Source organism: Oryza sativa, chromosome 1 (genome assembly GCF_034140825.1).
Source record: "Oryza sativa Japonica Group chromosome 1, ASM3414082v1".
NCBI lineage: Eukaryota > Viridiplantae > Streptophyta > Magnoliopsida > Poales > Poaceae > Oryza > Oryza sativa.
This window is the reverse complement of record NC_089035.1, coordinates 37563276-37589237: the sequence shown is the minus strand read 5'-3', so window position 1 is coordinate 37589237 and position 25962 is coordinate 37563276. Positions and strand designations below refer to the sequence as shown.

Sequence of the window (25962 nt, the reverse complement as noted above, 5' to 3'; positions counted from 1 at the left end):
ATATTTCTCTCTCCTTCTTGTTACCTATCCCAAGTCTATTTTAATCTCCTTCTTGCTATAGTGTTAGAGGATGCCCTAATTGGCCTACCGAGTCTAGGACAAATCGATACGTGTTCACCCTGACTGGGTCCCTCGGAGTGCTCGTTCGGCATCATCTTCCTTCTCGTGGCAGCGCGTCTCTGGGTGCTGCTGTAGTTTGCACATAACGTGCTCAAGGTGTGGCGGCGTGATTCAGCATCAATAGTACTTATATTCTTGATCTTGGACGGAGGAAGTATTGTTTTGTGTTATGAAATTTGAGAATTTTGCATGTGCCACTTAAAAAACCTAGCTTCATTAGAATGCCATCATTTAAATAGGCTTCGCCAGAAATGCCACAATTAAACAGGTGGTTGTTTGCTTCGTGAACGGAATTACCCTTAAATATTCTTCTTCCTCTCTCCAACGCTAGAAGAGGCCACCACCGGCCGCATCATGCTCTGGTTGCGTCGACGGCAGCGACACTCGATCTTGCTAGCCCATAGCTCGTGTTCTTCTAGGTCGTGTTCATGTTGTTCTCCTTGCCTTGCGTACTTCTCGCGTTTGTATGAATAGCGGAAGAGCTCGTCAGAGGTCACCATGCTCCATCGCCGCCGTTAACTGCTCGCCACTGCGCACACTGATTCTTGGACCACGAGAAATTTCAAAAACCCTACTTCCTCCTCCCGATCTCCTCCATTCCACCAAACAGATCGCCTACTCCTGAACCCTAGCCACCTTTTTTACCAGATCATCATGGTGGCGAGAATGGAGGTGGCATCGGAGACGCTTGACACCCTTGTAAAATGGTTTACGCAGTTGCTCTCTCCCGACGCATCGCACGCTGTGTGCCTGTGTCACTGAGTAGAGCATCGAGTCCCCCAAGTGCTCCCCAGGTTTGTGCTCCGCCGCCATTGGCTAAGTTCTCCCCGGAGGCCCGAACGGTGACGGTGCCAACCACATCCCGACCTCTAACTATGTAGGGATGACCGGAGGGAAGTATGGTCCTCCAGGCACAGGGAAATGGGAGACCACCCCGCCCCTCGTCCAAGAGTAGCTCTCTGAGGCCCTTGGCACCGCCATGGCCTGGAGTGAGCATGGCCAAAGGCCAGAGCTAGGATCTTCCGATGTTATAGTAAGGGTGAAAACGGGGCGGTATTTCTCGTCGCCCGTCCGGCCACATTATTTCGGGACAAATTCGGGTACCCGAGACTTTTCAGGGACATCGGATCCGAGTACGGGTCTTTTTGGCGGATATAGGATTGGGTTCGGGAACGTAGTATCTGACGGATACGAATTATCCGGTAAAAAAAATCCTGGTATTACCCGGATAAATATACGGATACTACCCGTATTATGTTTTTGCAAGGCACCTTTTGGTACTATGTATTGGTTCTACTATGAGGTACTATTGTTATGATGAATTGGTGATAACTTAAATGATGTTTATTAGTCTATGCCCCTGTGGTCCTGAATGATGCCTACTGATAGCTTGTATGGGATGATATACTGATATTGTGACTCAACTGTGAGATATATTGTGCTTAATGACCTAATATTCTCAACTGTATGTCATATATAAAATGATTTTCAATTGTGAGGTATTGCACCCTATTTATTTCCTAAGGTCCTAATGGCATAATATAATCGTATCGTGGATATATGAAATTATTGAATGGTTATTGTCTATGTGATATATAAGATTGTTGCTTCAACTTGATATCTGAATAAATATTCATAACCGATAGTGTACATATCCATTTTGGTACGTATTCGTTCCGTATTTTTGCCCGACATTATCCGAGTTTGTATCTGTACTCAGCACTATCCGTGTCTGAATCGATTCCGATTATAAAATGTGGGTTAGGATATGGGAAGGGTGAGATCCGACCGAACTCGACCCGTTTTCACTCCTATGTTATAGGGAGGATGAAGAAGATCCAAAGATAATGTCGTCCACGTTGGTATTCTAGCAAACAACCTCTGTTTGACCATGATATTTTATCAAAACTAAGTGATGGTATTCTAGTGAAACAATTTTTTTACTCATATATGCAAATTTCTCTCTGAAATTCATTGGGACATTTTCTAGAAAAAAAAATCTGTGGAAGAACTCTTGCTGACTGAGTTTGGTACAGTGATTCGTCTTGTGAGGAGAGGAGGGGGGGCCATGCCATCCTACTCTTGTAATAGCCCATCAACTGTAATTGCGATCGTACTATAACATTGTCGTATATAGTACAGCATTGTCCAAAACTCACCCGTCCCTTGGATGCCTACATCTACATCGTCAATGTCCAGGTAAAATCGATCACAAAAACCCAAACTTGCACACATCACGTATAGCCCGGTCGACATTCGCCAGCTCTGTCCTCTTCTCTAGTTCTCACCCCACCACCGTTCTATCACAGTACGTCATCGTTGGCCTGTAGACAGCGCCGGTGCTGACGTCTCCACTACAAGGGCTCTGGCAAAGCTACGAACAGCTATAGATCATGGGCGAATATACTCCAATGATATTTATTTCTTTATAATTTTTTCTTCATTAATATGGTAAGAATTGGGGTTATAGCAATAAATAAGGCATCAGCTACACAATCTGTTCACCACCTATTCACCCAACTTTGACATCCTTGTATGCTTGTGTTGTTTTGGCTATTGGATTAATTGTTTTGTTAGTTTCATGTACGGTAATCTTGCAAGCACTAACATCCCACATCAAACGTACGGGGGCGTGATCTTAAGTACTTCTACATACGTGTTACTATCCACTGATAATATTTCACAGTTGTATTTACCAGATGGTATAATATGTTTTGCTATAAATACACGAATGAATAAATGTATGATAAATATCATAAAAATGATAGATAAATATATGTTAAAATATTATGAAATGATGGGGCTGTTCAGATTGATAATATTTTCAACCATACCCTTTTTTTTACAAAGTTAAATAAAAATGTCTACATTTAGTTTGTTGCCAAATTTGGTAAATACATAAGAATGCCAAATTTTGGTAAGGTTTATTTTGGTTACAATCTGAACAGACCTGATGATTTAATATGCTTATATGTTGAGCCCTATAACATACTGTTGATAGAAAACACGATGCCTGGGAGATCTGCTTAACTCCAGTGCAGGTCCAAAGCTCGCCTTCGAATGTATGAGCGTGCCAGTTGATTTGATCATGTAATCAACAAGAAATAGAGACAGAATTCGTGGTTAAATCTATAAATGATAGCCGATCGGCTAGGTACCGATGACATATCATTTATCTTTGAGCCGATGTCATATATGAATCGATCGGCGGTTATAAATAGGTGGTAAGGAACTAAATCTATTCGATCGGCTGTAGATATTAATGATATATAGTTCTTATATTAATATATACTTAAATCAAGTGATTGGGATAGATCGGTCACCATGCCAAGACAGTATAAATCACTTAGATCGAAATATATATTAATAACAGGATTATATATGTTTATAGCATAGCCGATCAGATAGATCTAGCGTGTATCGGCTAATACTCCGATACTACTCTATATCAAGATATTAAAACAGGTATAATGTATTAAACAGAAGCTTAATATATTTAGATTGCGACGATATCTTGACACAAAGGACGGATTTAACATGTCATTGAAGCATATAGATCGAATATGGTTAAATCAAATAAGATCGGCTGAAACTCCGATACTACCCTAATCGGCAACCAGAGTACAGGCTAGAGATTGATATTCTAAGCACGACTTAATAGATCAAACTCAACTGATGCAGCATTAAGTATGAAAAGAAGAGCAATATCTAGACAATCAAGCCGCTGGATGTTTTATAAAGTGGTAGATATCTTATATAATCTAAGACAACGTCGCTATTTAACCTAATCGGCTGCCTTCTATCAACAGATGTTAACCGATTGTAGGTTAGATGACGATATTGCCAAAGATTATATAAGATATATAATAACTTGACGAATTATACAGACAAGATTAGTGTCATAAAGATGGAAGCACTAATCCCGAGAACACAAGCCGTCATAACAAGTTTTACCTCTTGTTGAAGATCGAAACCGATGCAGCTCAACCCGAAAGCAAAAACTCGTCGAAGTAAAACTAAAGCAAAAAGGTGGCGATGCGCCGAAATTGTATTGAACGTGTATGTTAAAAATTACATAGGGCTCGGGGTCTATTTATACCCGAGAATTACAAGATATGTCTATACCGAACACGACCACTATCTCTAACAAACTCTAAGATACCATAAGTCATTGCGGCAGACTTTTGCCCAAACATATCTCTAAGGAAGTTACATAAAACATCCTAATTAATAGATACAATTGCCTTCTCATGACTCTATCCATATGCGGCAATCATCTTGAAGCACCTCAATTCAACCCAATGTCATACACCAGATTATACTGTCAGAATCGGCTGCATCAGCTCACCTAGTCCGACTCAGACCCAGCCGATCCTAATCGTAGCCGATCTGGATTTCAGCCGATTCTTGCTCTGTTCTCAGATCAATCTCCGCCTTCGACTCCACCTTGATCTAATCTCCGTTTCCGATAATGATATTACCAAATTTGGTCGTTAACACATACTAACACAGCATCTATGACTTGTTATGTGTATAAACTTTAAAATACAATAATTGCTAGTTAATGATCATGTGAGTTTATATTATAAGCTTTAGAATATAATGGGTCTATCTTATATATATAATGGAGTATAGATTAATACTCACGCTTAGCCACATCAAGAGAATTGTTTTAGCTGATTGAGGAGCCTATCAAATATCAGCCTTGTCTTTGTAGTATTAGGCCCTGAACAACATTGTCTTTCTGTTGCAGTGTTGTTCTTCTATTTGTCTATTTGATAATGTTTCTAAACCGCCATCAAACCTAAGCTACTATTTAGATTGCATTTGCTTATTACTATTATTAGCATGACATAATTTCCTTCTGAAATAGCAACGAAATCCAATTTTTAATGTTTATAGTTGCTCAGAAACAACACACGAGGTGTCATCTATTGCTTTATTTCATCTCGATGAAAAAAAACTCAACTTTTTAGAGTTATATTGAATTTTAAATGACATGCACAACATAATTTATTTTTAATAATATGTTGCAACACATGGGTACTTGGCTAGTATCTACTCGATCCGTCACTGTCGAAGAAAAACATAGGTGCATTTTAACTCGGTCCGATACAAATGTGTGCATATCCTTGCAACCTCCTTGCCCAGGTAAGCCAACCTATAGTTTTTGCAGGGAAAAGGAGAGAAGAAAATGTGCCCAAGAAAGAGCCCACAGAAGCCCAATTGTCAATAGCACTTCCAGGCCCATTTATATAGCCAGCCTAAGTAACAGAATTATTTTTTCCAGGTCTGAGATAAAACTGCATACAGAACAAATAAAGTGCTTCGAGCCTTGTAGCTTGATTATAAATAAAGTGAAATTATACATAACCTTTGGTAAAGTAAAAGAGAGAGAGAGAGAGAGAGGTCTGCATTACAGATCTCAACCGTCATAAATTATCTTTTATGTCAATGGATTAAATCATAATCAATGTAGACTGTGTTGAAGGAAAATAAGACTAGGGGGAAAAATCAGAACTACAATCAACTACCTTTTAGAATTACAAATACAGTTAGGAATCTTTCAGAAGAACTGTAAGAAAAACAATCATAACTCATCCCGCATGTACAGTTTTCTCAGCAAAGGGTTTCGCCATAAATCATAAATATTGATAAACATTGAGGACGGGGTCAAAATTTACGTTGGTTTGATCCAATAGAATGCAAAATCCTGAAACAAGGAAAAAGATCTAAGTATAGTTCATAAAGTTGTAGTAGTCTCGATGCTTGAGAAAGTGACTGGTACAGTATGAAATGTTTTTTTGGATAACATGCTGCAGTATGAAAGTGACTGGTACAGTAATAGAGATAGAATTTCACCTGAACTTTTGGGCATTATTGCTTTTGATTTGCTGGCACTTGGTATAAGATACAATGCAAACTGTGTATAGACGTCGTTGCTGAATTGAGTGACTAACTAAAATTTTTGTTGCTCCAAACATTTCTGAAAGAACCGGTTACCCTGTAGTATGAATTAGGCTAATGAGTACATCTGGAAACAAAACATACAATGATGCGAAGAATTTACAATAGTCAGAACCACTTTATCCATACCTTAAATGCAAAAGTGATATCTGAACTGTCAATTTGAAGCATCACTCTCCTGAGCTTATCTTCTTTGGATTGCCCAAGCTTCATGAATCCCTACAATGTAAATTCCATAAATACTTGATATGTTTTGAATTTCTTTCCATTTCTTTGGATTGGCCTTACTTCATGTTTGCATACCTGATCACTCAAAACCATGCACATGTTTGAAAATTCAAGCATTCCAACTGCTGGGACTTGGGTTGATCTACAAATTTCTATGTATGATTTATTGAGCTGCAAAAGGGCATTAAAATAGATTGGTTAGAATATTACAACATGTGGCTAACGAGCGTGATCTATCAGAATGTCTGTGAATAAATATTGAATATTACCTCTCCTAGAGTCGTTGCCTTTTTCTTGCAATGATGAAAAGTATTTGCCAATGCACACAATACCATCTGCGGAATGTCATTCGAGGAAAATGAATACAGCAAATTTGGAAAAAGAATCGAGGGGAACAGGAGATGGTAAATCTGAATTTACCTGCTGATGTTGGGGAAGACAGAGAATGCTATCTACTACAGGTGACTTGAAAGCCTTTGACAAAGCAATGTCCATGTGGTCAAATGTCACCTGTAATACTTATATTAGACAACAGGACACTGGAACAGGAAAGTAAATTACTGATCTTGTGAAAGAAATACAATGTGGCAATGTTTCATCATCCAAACAAAAGATAAATTTATTTTGGCGACCAGCGTTAGATCCAGGCAACTAAAAGCATGAAATACACTGTCAATCGCTTGTTTAGTAGTACAACAGTCATGCACATACAAATTTCTGTTTGGTGGTAAGTACTACACTAGAATCATGTTCTAGTGGTCTACCGACTACCGGCCAGAAGAAGTCAGGCAAAGAGACACAGATGGACCCAACCGCAAGGAAGCTTTACAGTTGAAGCAACTACTGTGAACTTGACTTACATCAATGTAGACATGAACAAAGGTGATTTCCTTTACAGGAACCACTTTGTTGGTTATACATGTTACCTATCAAAAGATGATTTCCCTCAAAAGAAAAAAAAAAGCTATCAAAAGACGGCATGACTTACAAGTCCAAATTCTTGATCAGAAGACTCTTGTAACCTTGCTTCAAAAACCTCTACAGCGCTCCTGGAATAAATAAAAATTAAGTTATGGACTGGCTTACCTTATGATGGAACAACATGTTAGTGCAAAAACGTAATAGTTGTCACTGCAAGAGAAGTGGGTTACCTGCAAACACCAAGAGCTTTTCTCATGTCTCCAGAGGCTGCAGCGACTTTCTGGTATAAGAATATTAAGCAAACATTGTTAATAAGTGAACACGTCAATTTCATGCTAACTGCACCATGATGTTCTCCTTAACAAAAAAAATACCTATGCTGCCTTGTGAACTGACATATTTCAAAATGAACTAGCTACAAATGAGTACTTGGGTAGTAATTGGACTTACCCTAGCACAAAATTCAAGGGCCAGTGGTTCAAAAACATCATACTCGAGAACCTATGTGTAGTATCACAAAAGGTAAGCAACCTATTTAAGTCAAGTAATTGAACACAGATGTGCACGAGCCACAGTTGGTCACATGATAAACGAATTACCTTCAGCCTATGCTTAATTATGTCAGATATTTGATCCTTGGAATAAGCACGGAAAGTCACAACAAGTGGTTTGCCTGTAAATTAGTGTTATAATGCCAAAGACATGTTAATTTCTTTCATACAATTTATGTTAACACTTTTCTTGCTAGTATTTGGTAAATGCTTACAATTTAAGGACTCAAGCTTTGGAAGAAACCGATCCGCTAGGTCTATAGCATTTGCAATACCTGAAAAAATAGCACCAATTGTCGATTGGCAAAACAGTATTTTGATATTAACATAATTACAAAAGTACAAGAAGCATCCTTTGACATCTAACCTATCAGTATGCATCTTGAGAATTGGTAAGTCGTAAGCATGAAAAGATCATGTAGCACAGCCCGGTCTCTTGTTATTAAGTAGTCCATCTCATCCACAACGACCAACCTACAGAGGAGCAGTAATATGAAAATTGTGATGCCAGGAACTAAATGGCACGAAAAAGGCCAGGTTGTGAGGATGGGTACTGGGCTCAAGCAGTCCTTACAACATCCTTCTTGGGGCTGATTCCTTGTGGGAAAACATGGTTTGAAGTTGCTGAAGTGGTGACAGTTTGCAGGTTGCCTTCTTCCGAGTCTGAAACTTCGCAAGTATCTGCATCAAGAACTTGTCAGTGCCTGTCAGCATTGCATAGATATATCGAGTCAATAATTAGGCAACAGTAAATACCTTACTAAAAATTTCATGCGTCTTTGCTAGGCTTGTACAATTGATCGATAAGGCATCAGGTGTCTCCATTCCGGTCTACGAGGACAAACAACCATATCAACAACTACACACTCCTATTTCAGGAATCTTACAGAACCATGAGAAATTGAATTTACCTCGTCTGCCCAACGCGCCACGCTCTCCTTAACCTTGTTAATCGACAAGGTCTTCCCTGTACCAGGGCACCCGCACACATACAGGCTCCCTGAACGCTCCTGCTCCACGCAACCCTTGCAGAACTCAAGCACGCGACTCTGCTCATCATCTCGGCAGACCAATCCGCAAGAGGGCACCGTAGCCACGTGAAGCGCCTCCTTGACCACCTGCATCTGAGCGGGATCTGCAGAACAGATGAATTCTTTCGTCAGATCCCAATCAGAACTCTGAGCCCTACTGAAATGGGATTCTGGAGACTTGCCTCGAGGATTCCACTTGGGCTTCTCGGCCGCGACGAAGTCGCCGTAAAGCCGCTTCCTAGATGACCTGGGCGACGCCGAGAGCAGCTTCGGGGTGCCAACCTGCAAGATCGAGCAATTGCTCCTCATTGCAACAGAATACCAGGTAATATGCAGCAGCAGCAGCAGCACGCCAGCATCTGCATAGTCCTGCACTAGAGATCGAGGGGAGGTGGGGGACTTACGATTCCGACATTGGGGGATTTGTGGGGGGATGTGAACTGAGACGCGTCGGGTGACCCTGCGGCTCGGCGAGGGCTCGTGAGGCGCCGCTTGGCGCTTCGTGGGGTGGCGATTGCCGTCGGCGAGGCCGTGCCCGCCGTTGACGCGCTCGCTGTGGCGCTGCGAAGCGTCGGCATCGAGAGAGAGAGAGAGAGAGAGAGAGAGAGACTGTGGGATCGGAGGCGGGAGAGATTTGGGAGGGAAATTGGGGAGGAATTGTTTGTGGGGGATGGGGCGAGAGGTGGGCGACAAGAAAAAGGGCGCGGTGGTGGAGAGTGGCGCGAGAGCCAAGCCCGCCAAAGGGTTTCCCACCCTCGCGCGGGAACGACACGAAAGTGTGAAAGGGCGCGTTGAAAATTTTGGGGACCGCTTAATGCTTCGCGGGTATGGGTCCCCCGGAAGCGCATCGTCTGCCGTCGTAACTATAACGGCACGTCTGCCGTCGTAACTATAACGGCACGGCCATGCCGTTGGCAAATCCTGATCGTTCCTTTTCTTTGGACGATTAGGATTTAGAAGGATCCAAATACCAGGCCTGCAAGTCCATTTCAGCCCACTAACCAATCGGCTGGTGTGGCAATATAGGCGTTGCAACCTTCTGACGCGAGAGAAATGGCGCGCGGCAAGCAGATAACTTGGCGCCAATTTCACCCATTCATTTTAGAGGATAGAAACCTATAGAAATCAGTTTTCACCTTTCTCTCCAAAGGGTCTGATGCCATCTCTTGATCGAGAGTTTCAAGAGGCCAAAGTATATGCAAGCAAGATCTGAGTTAAAGAAATGTCTTCACTGGATAATTCTGAAGATCGAGGTACCCCAACAACAACAGAGACTCCAAATAAGTAAGTCATATTATCATCTTCATCTGTAATACATATAATTAGTTCTCCTATGATTAAAACAATATTACAATTGATTGAAGCAATGAGATTGAGGGAGATCAGACGCTAGTACGAAAGCAATCGCTGCAAGAAAAACCTGCTCCTTCTGAGTCATCAAACTTGTGAGTGCCATATCAGGATCTGATTCATAGTTCCATATGTACCATCTAAATCCAGTCCGACCATTTCATTTCATATCTTACATTAATCATGTTTGGTAAAATAAGAAGCGATGCCATGTTTTGCAGCACAAATAACACACCTTCTTGGATACCTCGAATAGGCATGAATTTTAGTTGTGCTGATGAGGCTTGGAACTTTTGGGTATTCTATGGAGGTCAAGTAGGATTCAATGCTAGGAAGAAGTATGAGAACACAAGTAAAATTGACAAGGTAGTTACATCATGTAGATTTGTATGTTCCAATCAGGGCTACCGAGCACAGGACAAGAGAGATCACTTGACAAAACTTCCCCGAGCTGAGACAAGAACAGGTTGTGATGCCCGAATGGGAATTACCTTAGATAGGGATTCTGGTCTTTACACCTTGCATGATTTATCTATTGAACACAACCACATGCTCCAACTACCAGAGACAAGTCATCTAATGTCTTCACAACGGAAGATTTCTAAAGCACAAGCTACTGAAATTGAATTGGCCGATGATTCTGGAATCAGTCCCAAACCCTCTAGCTTCGTCTCTTCCATTTTCTGCTCATGCATGCGTGCTTGACTTCTCTGATTACAGCAACCATAGCTGCGTACTGTTGCCAATGCTTCCAGGACTGATTGCTGCTAGCAACAGGAGCCAAATTAATTGACAAAAATGATGGGAAGCAAACCTGGGTAATATCAGGGAGCTTATTGCTGTTATTGGCAGCAAAAATTTATGGTTGAAGCCACTGAATCGGCGCTCCTGCTTTGCAGTGATTGAGAGATGCGTGGAGAGAGAGACAGAGGTGAGAGATGAAGATGGGGAAAGTGAAATCGATAAAAAAAAGCATCGGGACTTCTCTCGCGTCAGAAGGTTGCGGCGCCTATATTGCCGCACCAGCCGATTGGTTAGTGGGCTTGAATGAACTTGCAGGCCTGGTATTTGGATCCTTCTAAATCCTAATCGTCCAAAGAAAAGGAACGATCAGGATTTGCCAACGGCATGACCGTGCCGTTATAGTTACGACGGCAGACGATGCGCTCCCTCCTCTCAGTGAGACGGTTACAGTGTACGGGTTCATACCTGTACCCATTCGCCCGCTCATCAAAGAGCGGCTACTCCCTTCGAAATGGCGAGTTGTGCCGCACGCGCCGCCGCCGCCGCGGATAGCAGCCTGGGGATCAGCCGCCTGCGCCCCTGTGGCTGGGAGTCGGAGGCCGGAGATGGAGTAGGAGCGCTGGAGCGGGCGTCGGGCAATCGGAGGAGAGGTCAGCCCCGGCGGTCGGCGGCGACGTCTCCTCGAGGCTCGGTCAGGACCGAGCGAGGCCAGGCCAGCGTCGACGTCAAGCAAGCACGAACAGGAGGTGAGGAGCGCAGGAGGCTGGAGCGTCGTCGGACATCGGCCTGGCGGCCGGCGGCGGGCGAGTCGGGGGCTCGCGGGCCCGAGTGTCAACTGTCAAGTTGGCTATGTGACCTAGGTTACAAAGATGAGCATCAGATGTGCTGCTAGTGGGCCGTGGGCCGTGGGCCAGTTGGCTAGGGAAGACCGTTGGGCCAGTTGGAATCGTGTTTTTATAGGCCTGGCAACTCTGTCAACTACATCTCTACTATTTAAAAAATTAAAAGGTGTTTCCATCGTCTAAAAATTAAAAGGTGTTTCCGTCGTCCGTCCGTGAAAAAGGGCAAAAAAAAAAAAAAGGTGAAAAAAAATCAAATCCGGTTGCATCATAATAAGGCAAAAAAAAAGCAAAAAAAAAATTCATACAAAATTCAATCGGACAACAAGCGATTGAGAAAAAAAAAGGGAAGAAAAATAAAAACATCACCGAGAAGCCACCAACGCCGTCGTCGCCACCGAATCCGACCACGGGGCGTCGTCGGATCCCCTCGGCCGTCGCCACTACTGCCGGATTCATCCACGACCACCGCCGACGCCACCACCGTCGCCAGAGGAAGAAGAGAGGCGACGGAGGGAGCTGTCGCTGCCAGATCCGCAAGCGGTAGCCGCCACCACCGACAGATCCACCCGCGGAGGCTGACGACATCGTCGTCGCCGTCGACGTCGCCGGATCTTGAGGGTGGAGAAGGCGTCATCACCGAGAGGGAGGGACGGGCATTGAGGCAATGAGGAGAGGGAAAGGGAGAGGGGGAGGGACGAGTGTCACCGTGCGTTATCACCGCCGTACCCCGCTGTCGCCGCGCCTTGCCAGCGAGACAGGAGGGAGAGGGGGAGAGGGAGTGGCGCCGCCGGAGTGGAGAAGGGAGGGGAAGGGAAGCGGCGCCGCTGGAGGGGTGAAGGGAGAGTCGGCGCCGGTGAGGGGAGGGGGAGAGGCCGCGTCGTGCGGGGAGGCGGCCGGCGGTGGGAGGGGGGATGGGGGATGGCTGAGCCGATCGGGGAGGGGGAGAGGGAGGGTTAGGGTTAGGGTTTTGATTGATTGGAACTGATCTGAGCCATCCATCAAAACAAACGGCTCGGATTGATCGAGCGTTGGGCTGGCCTACATCACCGGACCGCACCATTTGGGCCACACGTGGGCCGATGGTCCAACACATTTTTGGTTACGGCCCGCACGGCAAGTGAGGAGTGTGGGGATATTATGTAGACTTTGGTCGCTTGCAGGCTGAAGAAAAAAATAGGCTGAAAATGGCTCATAGAGAAAGAATGATTTTTATTTAAATAAATGCTTAAATGATGTTTGTATTATCAAAATTAGCAATTAAGCTCAGTAAATTCCAAGAAAATTTCAAAAAGTGTAATTAATATGGAGAATTTAATGAAAATTAAATCCAACCATATCATTTTATTTCTCACACTTATTTTACTTGTAAATTAATTTAATTATATACCTACCTACTTAAAAAATACCCAAAATATTCCAGAAAATTTGTATTTCATTTAATTATAATTTAATATGTTGTAATTCAATTTTCTCTTTTTTTTCTTTCCGTGGCAATGCACGGGCAGTTTTGCTAGTTATTCATAGAAGGAAATAATAGTTAATTTTACTCTCTTGAACTATTTGATTTGAGAAATTATCTATTTATAAACTGTTTTTTCCTCATTACCAGTAAACTATAAAATATGATCCATTTTACTGCTTAGTAGATTTTTTACTCTTTGTATCTTCTTTTCATGTTGATTTTTGAGTTGTATTTTTTTAAGCCAACGATGACACTATTACTAAAGCTCAAAAATATTTTCAAACATTTTCATGACTATTTGTTTGGACTTAGAAATCTCGATGTTTAAATTAATCTTAGATGCTTCCAACCTATATAAACAGGTTTAGAAAAAAAAAGTTCTTAGAAAAATGTTTAGAGGCAGGGTGTATTGCACGTCCCAAACTTTGTCATTTAGGTGCAAACACAACGCCTTAGTCACGTGAGCATGTGGCATACAACATCAAAGGTAATCACCTTTTACTGACGTGGCGACTATATGGCGGTGTTGACTTGGTCCTCGTCATACGTAGCGCCATGTGGTGACCACATAAGCGTCATGTCAACACCACGTAGGACGAAGATCATGTCAACACCACGTCAGCGAAACCACCCTCCAAAATCGTCGAGGGAGTCAAGTTACACCGGTTTTAATAGTTGGAGGTCAAGATATTGTGGTTTAAGGATACGAATTAGATTTGATCACTAGTTAAGGGACTCAAAGTGAACTTATTAAAAAAAAAGGTGTTTGGACTTAGCTTCGGCTTGGTCTTTTAGGTTGGGACTAGGCTCAAACCTGACTTTTTAGCTTGAGCTAGGGTGCACAATTCTATTTGAATTTCTTCCGTAATTCGAAGCTCCCGGAACCACTTGGTTTTATAAAATCCTTTATCGAAATTCTTCATATCAATGGGCTTGTATTTTGACCCTAAACGAAATTGTGAACCTTGGTGTAGTAAAAATGGCTTCAGTGATGTCTGAAACTAAGGGTAGATACTCGACGTAATGTCTGCTTGGAAGCATAAACCAATGATTTTCATAGTACCCTACGCAATACAGTACCGTGCGAATTGGACTAGTCTTCAAATCAAACCAGATAAGATCATGAGCTGCCATGTACGGTGAAACGGTTGCCAGCTCGTCGGCTTGGTCATCTCAGCCGGCGCGCACCGATGACCGATGCCCCCTCGCAGCATATGGCCGAGCTGGGCATCGCACATGATGGGCCTCGTCTAATCCCGTAGTGCGCCGCGGCCCGTGCGGCACGCCATGTGCGACGAGGCCTCCCCTTATCTGGAACGCCGAAAACTGAAAGCCCTTGTGCCCCACACACACACCGCCGAACTTCTGTCGTTAGCCTTCTTTCCTTCGTCCGACCCAGATCCCGCATCACGAGAAGGCGCGTCGGCTAGGGGACGGAACGGAGAAAACGAATGTCGCGTTTGCACCGGCGCAATCCAATCCCAACCCCAGTTGCCGCCGTCGCCAGCACAAGTACGCCAGTCGGTCACACCGCACCACTACGCTGCGCTGTGCAGCCGACGCGCATCGGCTCATGCACAGCACGCACCCTCGGAGTCGCGGACCGGGGTAAACTCGTGAGAACGCTCGCCAACCGCTAGCTGTCACCCGCGTGTGCCGGCGTGCGTCGCGTCCGGCAACAGCGGGTTAACCGGCGAGGCGCGCGCCTCCTCGCTCGTGGCGGGGCGTCCCTGTCTCCCCTCAGCCTAGACACGTCGCCCTCGATCGGTGATCGAGTGATCGACGTACGGGACACCGGGGCCGCGATCGGATCGGTTTTCTTGGGAGATCGAGAGCTCTTTTTCACGACAGCGACGGACGTGCGTTTGCGTGAAAGTCTTGTCCGCCTAGAAACTTAACGAGCTAATCCTGGTGACGGATTGGTCAGATACTCGGATCGGGTCGTGGACGTTTACCGGCCGGTCGTCCTTGTCCATTCGTTATTCGTACTAGCGCGCAGGCGGCAAGGAAGGGAGGCGTCGGAGGCCGGCTGGTCAGCTACTACTACCTTCGTAAGCTCTTATCCGGAAATCATGATGAGATGTTATTGGTGGCCATAATCTTGGCCCCGTATCGGCATGGACCCGGCCTCCCTTCCCAGACGTCACGACTCACGCGCCGGAGCCCAGCCGTTGATGCACGAATTATGGCCCTCGACGAAACGACCGTGACGGGTTTTAATGGCGGGTTCATGCACATGCACGAGCACGCTCGTTGCCAGTTGGGATCATGCACCACCCTCGGTATAAAGAGGGGTCAATGTTATCCACAATGCAGTTGTAGCGGCTGTTCGCGGTTCATGGGTTGAGAGGCGAGTACTCTCGGAGTCAGAGAGAAACCGATCTGAATTTTTCGCATGCCCGTTTCCTTCATTGAGTAAACTAATCCCTTGAAAACAAATACCATATGATGTCTCTATACGTTTGAGGTAATCATTTGAACTCGCATGCACAGTTATGTATACTGAAACGTTGCGTAACTGAACAAAATCAGTCGGTGCACGTCATATGCTCTGTCGCACAGGGTAACTTAGGCAGGTAATCTGCCGACCTTACATGCTTTTCATCTCGCGTACGAGCACGTCTTCTTCAGCTAAAAAGCCTCAACCCGTCCCCAGCTAGCCTGTATCGATCTCCATCTCTCCTGGATATGCACAAAAACCTATTCTCAACCTCCCATTCCTCCGGTCAACTTAAAAAAAAAAACGCATTCGTACTTATCGCGAAAATACCAATCCTCCAAAATTGAATTAATTTACGCCACTAACTAAACAGCACAGGTCGTCGTGGAATATACTAGGTCAACCAATATGAAAATCCACTCGAGCGATAAGCACCGCGAATAGCAAGGCGACACATGGCAAAACACGGCGCTTCCCTCCCAAATCAACGCATTACGCATATCCACCCAACCTTCTTGGTTGCTTCGGCTACTGCCGGTTCTGACTAGTAGGAGGCTGGGGAGCAGGGCCGCGCGGTGTCTCGGCGCGTACGCCGTCAAAGTTCGGCAGCGCTCGCGGACGGCCGGGCGGGCGGTCGTCCGGCAAATCCACGCCACGACCGCTGAATTTTCGGTCGCGGCGGCGATCGACCCGCTGGTGGAATTTGAGCGTGGGTGACGGTGGAATTTGAGCGTGGGTGATGGGCTAGGTGCACGTCGTATCAGCATTGCATTGCGACGCCCTACTGAAATTGATCCGGTTGTTTCGCACTAGCCAATAGACACACGACTACACGAGCTGCTGCCTACTTGGGCTTGGTTTAGTGCGTTACGACAAGACAACTTTTTTGCTGAGATAATTAGGAGAGAGATACTTAGGCGTCAGTATAACCGAAAGTTCACAGTAAGTGAAGTAGTAATTGTGTAGTGCATATGGGATTATTTCCACCGACCGTGCTTAATTTATGGTTTAGAACTGTCGACCCCGTCTATAAGTGGTATCACACAGTCGTTTTGAGTATAGTGTAAAGAAGGCCATAGCATGCAGTCTAGATTGGTTGTATTTGTATTCTTACGTGCTCAACAACCCGAGAAGATAAGGAGAAAGCTCAGAAAGACAACTTTAAACGCTCACTACATATTACAAAATTGGTTGACAAGAACGTTTGGTGCTAAATAAACCGAAGAGGGAAAACTCAGTTGAGGTCAACTGCCTATCCTAGATATCTATCACTACCGAAAGCCGGGCGGGGCGAAACTGCAAAAGCCTTTCGATGAAAGTTACGTACGCTCACGATATGGAATAACATATAGGAAAATAACAGAGCTACGACGTCGTTCATTGACGATATTGCCGACCCAAAATCATCATACATGCTGCGCCGTTCGCTTCGGGAACTAGTATTCCAATATAGAATCATCCACAAGTATAAACCACAAGCAAAGTAGGGCAAGCGAACGAAGTTTTCATTTGATAGTATTCTTTTACGAGACTAGCGAGAGAAACAGAGACGCCGTTTATCCATTCAGCGAACCTCGTTCGTGCCGGCCTACCTAGGGTGGGCAACGCAAGTGCGCAACGGATAGAGATGTCCGCGTTAAGCATTACATCGAATACAACGTCGGCGTGAGCTGCCCCAACGCAAGAGAACATCGCGATTCACGACGACCTGGACATCACGAGGCCACGAGCGCATCCGCCGTTCACAGTTCACACAACTAGAGGTCACCTCTCCTTCATCCGGATAAGCTCAAGATCTCTTTCTTTTCTCACTTTGCACGATTATTTATTGCCTTTCTCTGCGAACGCCAGCCACAGGCACAGGGCCCGGCCCACCCGCGGTTTCCAAAATTGAATTTCGAATCACGCTGCAGCAGCGTGGCCCACACGCCATGCTGGCACGCTCCCCTTGTACAGCTGTAATACTCCACTTCCACCTAGCGCAGCAGTATATAAAGACGACTCATCTGCTAATTCTCGAGGCCAAACTCAAAGACAAGCGAGGATTAGCGATCGATAACTGGAGGGAGTATACAGTTGGAAAATTCAAACTAGACGCTGATCATATCGAGGGAGAGTTCAACTCAACTGGAGCGCGGAGATGGCAACGCCCAAGCTGTCCCCTGTATCGCCGGTGCGGCCGGAAGATAAGCAGCGCGCGTCCTCCTCGTCGTCGTCGGGGGCGGTGGCTGCGCCTCTGAGGGTGCAGGACGATACGGCGGTCGAGGAGTACGAGCAGTACCTGCGGCTTCCGGAGCTCGCAAGGCTGTGGAAGGATAGGTGCTGTCCGGAGTGGGCCGACGAGGGCCTCGTCAAGCCGGCGCTGCAGGCGCTGGAGATCACCTTCCGCTTCATCTCCGTCGCGCTCTCCGACCCGCGGGGCTACGCCAGCCGCCGCGAGCTCGCGCGGCGGCTGGAGGCGCTCGCGGCAAGGGAGGTGGAGCTGGTGGCCGCGCTCTGCGAGGGCGAGCAGTGCCCGCCGCTGGCCGAGCTGAGCGCGTCCAAAGGCGTGCTCCCGCGGGAGCGGAGCGCGTCTGAGGTGTGGAAGATTCCCGGTAGCGCCGCCGCGGTGGTGTGCCAGGTCAGCGAGGCCAGCCTGCTCCCGCGGCTCGCCGCTTGGGACAAGTCCGAGACCGTGGCGGCCAGGATCAAGTACGCCATCGAGAGCCAGATGCAGGGCTGCGTGTTCACCCTCGGCCTCGGCGAGCCCAACCTCGCCGGCAAGCCGGTGCTCGAGTACGACCGCGTCGTGAGGCCGCACGAGCTGCACGCCCTCAAGGCGAAGATCGCGCCGGAGCCCAAGACCGGCTACCGCAACAAGGAGAACGAGGCGCTGTTCACTATCCACCAGATACTCGAGTCCTGGCTGTGCGCGGCCTCACAGCTTCTCACCCGCCTAAACAACCGGATCGAAGCAAGAAACTGGGAGGCCGCGGCGAGCGACTGCTGGATCCTGGAACGCGTCTGGAAGCTGCTCGCCGACGTCGAGGACCTGCACCTGCTGATGGACCCGGACGACTTCCTGCGGCTCAAGAGCCAGCTCGCAATACGGGCGGCACCGGGCTCCGACGCGTCCTCCTGCTTCCGCTCCAGGGCGCTGCTGCACGTCGCTAACGCCACGAGGGACCTCAAGAAGCGTGTGCCATGTGTGCTTGGCGTCGAGGTGGACCCCAACGGCGGGCCGAGGGTGCAGGAGGCAGCCATGAGGCTGTTCCACAGCCGGCGGCGCGGCGAGGGCGAGGAGGCCGGCAAGGTGGAGCTGCTGCAGGCGTTCCAGGCCGTGGAGGCGGCGGTGAGGAGGTTCTTCTTCGCGTACCGGCAGCTCGTGGCGGCGGTGATGGGCACCGCGGAGTCGTCGACCAACCGCGCGCTGTTCTCGCCGGCGGAGGAGATGGACCCCCTGGCGCAGATGTTCCTCGAGCCGCCCTACTTCCCCAGCCTCGACGCCGCCAAGACGTTCTTGGCCGACTACTGGGTACGGCGGATGGCCGGTGACGGTGACTCTGCTTCGTCCAGGCGAAGCTGAGCGGCGGAAATAGTGGCGGATGGATGCCGCCGGACCCTGAATTTTGCAGTCTTTCAAGGTTGATGATACATTTAATACATTTATGATTTATTTCTGTAGGGTAGTGGTCGCGTTCATCTTTCAGTTCGAGTAAATGTTTTATTGGGAGACATTTTGGTTTAGATTTGATTACTAGATGGTAACGGGAAAATGATCTAGGATCATATATTTCAATTAGAGTACTGATGATGTATATAATGCTCTGTAAATATGTTTCAATGGATTATGTGTCCGATATTGATAATGTTTGATGTACTACGAATTGTTTCAAAGGAAAAATTATTTCCTAATCAGATAGTAGTATTTTTTATATATGTTTATATACCTAGTTACAGCAATGCTCTATAAATGTAATCCTGGTGATGAATCAAATCAAGAGGATGTGGCTCAGGCCATCTTTTGAGACTTAAGCTGACCATGTCCTAATAGAAGATTTGAGCGGACTTGGTATATATGGACATGAGTTAGAGTATGCAACTAAAAGTAACGACCGAGCTGTTTATGTAATACTTGCACATGACAGATTTGGAAGAACAATCAATTACCCCCTCATCAACAGAGAAAAAAAAAGGAAGAAATTCCAGCGACTAATCCGGACATCACAAAACCGATAAGGTAGACCATAGAGGAAAAAAACAGCATTCAGCCAAAGATCATTGTACTGAAGCTATACAACCGCATTTTTACAGCTTATCTAACTGACTAACATGCCAACTACTACAGGAAGGGTTAAGGAAGGTTCAAATTAAGTAGGCTGCTTCTAGAATCTAGACGTGTTAGACACAATTTCGCCGTTCCTTACGTTCAAAGAACCGGTCCAAGTCCAACTAGATATGAACTAGCTAGACCACCATTTTGTCCAGATCATCCCGGCAGGTGCACTGGGCAACATGTATTCGTCGAGACCGCGTCACCAGCACATGCCTCCCAGTCAGAGGCAGTCTGAGTTCCTCGGTAGGACGACCCAAATGGCTAAACCAGTGGGCGATTGCACGCAAATCCATTGTATCTGCGCAGCTGGGTATAATTCCTCGGATTGCACTAGCCGGAAAGGGAGATGAACACCATCAGCATGCAAATGGGCATACAAATACAACATGAGTTGTCTATTCATGTAGTGGTCGTAAAAAAAAAAGAAAAAGCAAAACACTATATCAACATTCAAAGGATTATAACCTTTTCTTTTCTCAATTACTGCATAAAAGGCACACTTGCAAACACACCATCAACATGCGCCCATTCATTTCAAGGTACTCCCAAAAACTCTCCGCAAGCGTCGTCGCCAACCTTAAACGTATCTACGTGTGTAGAACGAAGCACCTTTCATCCCTCTGTCATATAGTATTACTTTTAGAAATCTCCCTGCCATCTTTGATGAACCAAAAAGGCCTAGTACGAAGGAAAGGAGATCAAAAGGGCATATGGGCCATTTCTGACGGTAAGGCCTAATTTATTGGGCCTACATGCCAGCATGTCCAACAGCAACATCATGACTCACGATGCCGACGAAATTGAAGGAATAAGTTCATCTGAAGTCCCTTAACTTGTCAATGAATCCGATTTTCATCCTTCAACCAGAAAACCAGATATAACAGATCCTCAACTATCAAAACCGGTGCAAATGAGATCCCTCGGTGGTTTACAGCGGTTTTGGCTGACGTGGCTAGTTTGACTCGGTCTTCATCTAAAGTGGCGTTGACGTGACACTTACGTGGCAGTTTGATCCGAAAAAATAATAAAACCAATGGGACTCACATGCCAGTTTCACACACAAACTAATAAAAAATGATGGGGACCACATGGACCCCACATGCTAGTCTACTCACCCCTCATCTTCTTCCTCCTCTCCCCTCTCTTCGTCTCCCTTACGCTGGGAATGGGCCCCAGATAGAGAAGAGCGGCCACAAGACATCTCTCTCTTACGCGCGCTCGCTGGTAGGCCAAGGAGCTCGAGGAGGGAGGAAGGATGTCGGGAGGGGACACGAGGTCGCCTAGCTCCTTCCTGTCGATCATCGCCCTTCTCTCCGATGGCCGCCACGAGAAACCCGCTCTTGCCGCCGGCGCTTAGCATGGCGCGCGGATGCATGCTGTCCAGCCTCGGCGCTGCTGCAGAAGGCGGTAACTAGGCAACATGATAAATCAGTAACTAGGCAAGCTACAACAATGCAATCAAGACCTTCATCCCAGCTCAGTTGCCCCAATTGCATCTAATTTCAATCCAAACAAATCAAGGCATCCACAAGCGTAGCATCTTCGATCTAAGGATAATGAATAGGAACCAAAAAAAAGGGCGAACCCCTTCTTCTGCTCGGGATTACTCGAGCGCGACGGCGGCGCCGACGGCCTTGAGCTTGGCGGTGAGCGCCGGGAGGCCTCTCCGCCACACTCGTCGGCCTCCCCGCATCCTCCCTCTCCGCTATCTCATCTCCATCCTCGTCATCTCCTGATGAGGTGGCGGTGCGCGGCTCTCGTAGTCGTCATCGTTGGGCAAGGAGGGAGAGGGGGCCTTCTTGCCGCCGGCTTGCTCCGACCACAACGGCACCACCGCCCCTGCTCTGCCGGCCGAAGAAGGGAGAAACAGATAAGTAGGGAGAAACAGAGAGGATAGAGATGATATGTGGGGTCACATGGGATCCACTATATTTTATTATTTTGTGTGAAACTGACATGTGGGCCCCATGGTTTTATTATTATATTTGGATCACATTGCCACGTAAGCGCCACGCCAGCGCACGTCGGACGAAGACCTGGTCAAACGATCCACATAGGCACCACGTCAGTCAAAACCGGAGATAAATACTATCGAGGGACCTCGATTGCACGGTTTGATAAGTTGAAGGATGTGTTGTATCCGGTTTTCAAGACTAAGGATCATATTTGGCGACAAATTGAGGTATCTAGAATGAACTTGTTTCGAAATTGAAGCATCTGATCTAAAGGATCGGGCTTCGGCCCAGTTAAGATACATTTAGGGCCGATTCAGGAGGCCCGTTTCCCGTGAAACCAACTTTCCGGCAAGGATTGGGCCGTCCCCACGTGGTTTGGGCCTCCCACATAGGACATTGCACTGAACTCAGGAAAAATCTGTCATATCAGTCAGAGTTCGGAATCAGACGGTGTCATGGACTATGGAGTGGCTGGCTACTGCCTACTGGTTACTACCATGGTGTATTGGTGTGAAAGATGCTGAATGACACATTTGGCACTTGAAGTTAATACGACAAATGTTACAACTTAACTCCAGTAGCAGAGTAGTAATAATAGTTAATTAAGGTACTACAATTATTCGCCTTTATTCCCGGGCTACTTCCAGCAGTGAAGTACGCCGAGGCAGCTAGCTGCATGCAATGCATGCATCCTTGGCTGGCGCATCACGCGCGCAGGCAGCCGTTTGAGTGGTTCGGGGAGAGGAACTGAACAGCTTTGCTGCACGTCAAACTCTTGCGCTCTTTTTGTCTGCGAGCCAACATTTAAAGCCCAGATAGCTGCGCACCATCCGCGGAAGCAAGCAAAGACTGTAGTACATGGAGTAGACGTACCAGGTGCTACCACTTTCCACGCTCCAATACCTCAACAGTAGTAAACTACAAAATTAAAAGCATCTTTTCGAGGAATAGGAGTACTAATTTTAGGGGGAAAACTATGAAATCCACACATTGATCCATGCATAAAAGGTACTAGTACAACAAGTTAAAGTTCCCACACCAGTACACCACATGGACAATGCAAAGCTCGAATGATCACCGAATGTACCAAACAGAAATACAAGAAAAGCTTAAACGCGCACTGCAGTCATACAGTCAGGTATGCATTGTACTTGGAGAAAGGTAACAGGAGCTGCTAAAACAAAAGATAAATTTATTAACCGAGCGGTGATATGGCATTGGCACTGGCACTGCGAACCTCACTTGAACCTGGTCAGGTCGAGAGTGACCTCAGCCTCGGACGGCATCAGGAACTGCCTGGAGGCCATCTGGATGACGTCGACGTCGTCAGGGTCGCCGCTGCCACTGCCGCTGCTTGGGCCAGCTTCACTGTAGTAGCCACCTGCGTTGGCATGGTTGCTGGATTGGCAACCGAAATCCAGGCTAACCGGGTGGGTTCCCGGGAACGGGTGGTACAGGCTCAGGCAAGAAGAATGCAGGCCCTGATCAACGCTAATCCCTTGCTGCTGCTGCTGCTGCACCGGCGGTGCCGGCACATGCATCCCATAGTGCAGGTTGCCCTGCGGGACGAACGGGAGGTAGTACCCCTCTCGCTGATCGTTGTAGGCGTTGAGGTCCGGCGCCAGTGACATGTTCAGGTTCATCGCCGCTAGCTGCTGGGTGGTCGGTCCAGCCGGGTTACCCAGGCCAAGGTAGATCCCCATTTCCGATGGGTTGGTGCCGGTGGGCTCCTGTGTGGCAACGGTTGGACCTGCGCTGACCGATCCGGCACCGTGCACAATGACGTCGGAAGGCGGTGCAGGCACGGCCGGTGGCGGCGGTGTGGTCTCAACGGCCGACGGGTACTGGCTGCGGATGTACTCTTCAAGGGGGGAGAGCTGCCCCGGCGGTGAATTCACCACTTGCACGCTCTTCTTCTTCATCCGACGCTTCGACTTCAGGCTCCGCTTAGTCGCGTTCCAATGGTTCTTGACAGCATTCTCCGACCGGCCAGGGAGGCATCTTGCGATTACTGACCAACGGTTCCCATAAGTCTTGTGTGCTTCGATCAGCATCCTGTCGTCCTCCTCAGTCCAGACGTCCTTCTGCAGTATAAATTGTACAGTTTTTGAATACTAATTTCATCCACGCAATCGGCGACACAACACAAGAAAATATGCCCTCGAACCTTCTAAGATCGGTAGATAGTTGGAATAATTTAAATCTAAGCAGTACATTTATTAAGGATAGAAAAATATATCTATATATGATCATTAACGGCTACCATATTCATGCAGGGTGTTGTATAACACTGTTGTTGTTTACTCCGTAGTTATAAATCAAGAAGAGATTTAACCTTATAAAATGTAATACGCATTAATTGAAGTAGGTACAATTTTGGACAGATTTGCCTTTGTTTTTTTTTCCTGCAGGGACATGATGAGTCTGAATCTTTGATCTTGTAGCCCAAGATCTACTGATTTTCTAGTCCTAAAAACATCATATAAAACGGAGGCTTTGGATTACTCGGTGCCTAGAACATTAAGATTAGCATACACAACAACCGCAACAAAATGAATTATTTCGATAATCCCTATGCTAGAATACTGCTTAGCATGATTTTAATGTAAATCTAAAAAGAAATCACCCCTCAAAATCACATGGATGAAGAAACCCCCTTAGATCTACATAATAATATAGGAATCAAGAAGTTAAGAGTAAAACCTTGATGTCTGGGCGCAAATGATTGGTCCATCTTTCGCGACACTGCTTCCCGATCCGACCTGGGAGGCTCTTTGCAATCGTTGCCCACTTACGATCTCCATGGAGTATCACCATTTGTTTGAGAACTCTGAAAACAAGTTAACACATAGATATAAAAAATCTTGTTAGTGAGAAAAATAAAATCTCACTAGAAGTCGATTGATCTATTACTTACTCATCTTCTTGCCTTGTCCATGCTCCTTTGAACGACCCAGGGTTACCATTGTTGCCCCCAAATCGTGACGACTGCTGTTGAGGAACAACAACCCCTACTGGAACGGTAGCCATGGCGCTATAGCTAGCTGCTAGGGCCCCCTCTGGCATCACAAAGCTAGATGGAGCTATGCCTATCCCTGCAACAAGAAACCCCATGTCCGGGACTGCCATGGTGATGGGAGCACCACCAGGACTTTGGTAGTGGGCACCGGTGCCATGGCTAGAGCTTGCAAAGTACATATGCGGCATCCCAGATCCCATCATCGTCGGATCTTGGTTGAGGAAGGAGTTACCTGCAGCCGCCATCAACTTGTTCTTTGAGGTTGGAAGCATAGATTTTTGATTGTGGGTGGAGGATTTTCTAGGAAAGACAGAATGAGGTCGATTGAGAGAAAGTCAATAAGGGGATAGAATAGTGTGATGGAGACCTGAGTCCTCTCTTTATATAGGAGAAGAGGGAATGCATCAGCCGTTCATCTGTGAAGTGATCCAATGGTCACAAATAGAGCTAGATTATAACCTTCCAGGTCTCTTTTAAGCTGTCCGTATAGCCCAGGAGGTTGTGTACACCAAGTGCATGCAACGTTTGAAGAGGTGAGCTGGCAGACAAAAGGGTGTTGTCAATATAAAATTCATATCAGTAGTGGCAATGAGCTGCCAGTAGGATAGGCATTGAGCAAAGGTATATGGCTGTATCTGCATGCCATGCAAAGCACTCTAGTGTACATCCCATGCCAGGCATGAATATGAACGTTGAGTGTGTGTCTACCACCATGGTTGATTTGGCTACAGTCCTTGAGCATTTAATCCAGTAGTACTGATCAAGATACCATAAGCAATGCTGTAATGCATCAATAGGATGGACGGCTGTTTCAAGAGTCCGGCCAATGTTCACCAAAGTATTTAAACAGGTTAATCTTATTGTCATCACAAATTTAGAATTTGTTATCTTCAGAAGTATCAAGAATTAAACTATAAAAATACTGAATGTTAACTACCCGCGGATTTAAGCTTTTAGAAATCTGGCGTTTTGATTTCACATACGACAAAGATTTGTCGTATTAGTGAAACTGCATAC

At 46.4% G+C, this 25962-nt stretch overlaps 3 protein-coding genes and 1 long non-coding RNA gene across 5 annotated transcripts; 1 reads left to right on the top strand and 3 right to left on the bottom strand.

Annotated features, from left to right (window-relative positions):
- Positions 1 to 5536: 5536 nt before the first annotated feature.
- On the bottom strand, positions 5537 to 9483 carry LOC4324832 (cell division control protein 6 homolog). Of its 2 annotated transcripts, XM_015766767.3 has the most exons (17): positions 9223 to 9483; positions 9001 to 9100; positions 8699 to 8922; positions 8544 to 8618; positions 8362 to 8468; positions 8155 to 8261; positions 8003 to 8062; positions 7836 to 7909; positions 7687 to 7737; positions 7467 to 7516; positions 7304 to 7364; positions 6736 to 6825; positions 6585 to 6650; positions 6391 to 6486; positions 6217 to 6306; positions 5983 to 6124; positions 5537 to 5833 (listed from the first exon to the last, which is right to left on the bottom strand). In XM_015766767.3, the coding sequence occupies exons 1-16, from the start codon at positions 9394 to 9396 to the stop codon at positions 6080 to 6082; spliced, it is 1470 nt and encodes a 489-aa protein (XP_015622253.2). In that variant the 5' UTR covers positions 9397 to 9483; the 3' UTR covers positions 5537 to 5833; positions 5983 to 6079. The 2 variants fall into 2 exon arrangements, with proteins under 2 accessions (XP_015622253.2, XP_015622249.2); XM_015766763.3 differs by having other exon boundaries at positions 8699 to 9100.
- Positions 9484 to 10507: 1024 nt separating this feature from the next.
- LOC136354245 (uncharacterized) lies at positions 10508 to 11752 on the bottom strand. Its single transcript, XR_010737913.1, has 2 exons — positions 11378 to 11752; positions 10508 to 11253 (listed from the first exon to the last, which is right to left on the bottom strand). It is a non-coding gene; the product is annotated as an uncharacterized lncRNA (long non-coding RNA).
- Positions 11753 to 17674: 5922 nt separating this feature from the next.
- On the top strand, positions 17675 to 21674 carry LOC4324829 (nematode resistance protein-like HSPRO1). Its single transcript, XM_015782520.3, has one exon. It carries the CDS (start codon positions 17797 to 17799, stop codon positions 19219 to 19221), a length of 1425 nt encoding a protein of 474 aa, XP_015638006.1. The 5' UTR covers positions 17675 to 17796; the 3' UTR covers positions 19222 to 21674.
- A 1250-nt stretch (positions 21675 to 22924) lies between these two features.
- On the bottom strand, positions 22925 to 25302 carry LOC4324828 (uncharacterized). Its single transcript, XM_015789656.3, has 3 exons — positions 24844 to 25302; positions 24630 to 24756; positions 22925 to 24010 (listed from the first exon to the last, which is right to left on the bottom strand). Exons 1-3 carry the CDS (start codon positions 25215 to 25217, stop codon positions 23165 to 23167), a joined length of 1347 nt encoding a protein of 448 aa, XP_015645142.1. The 5' UTR covers positions 25218 to 25302; the 3' UTR covers positions 22925 to 23164.
- Positions 25303 to 25962: the final 660 nt, after the last annotated feature.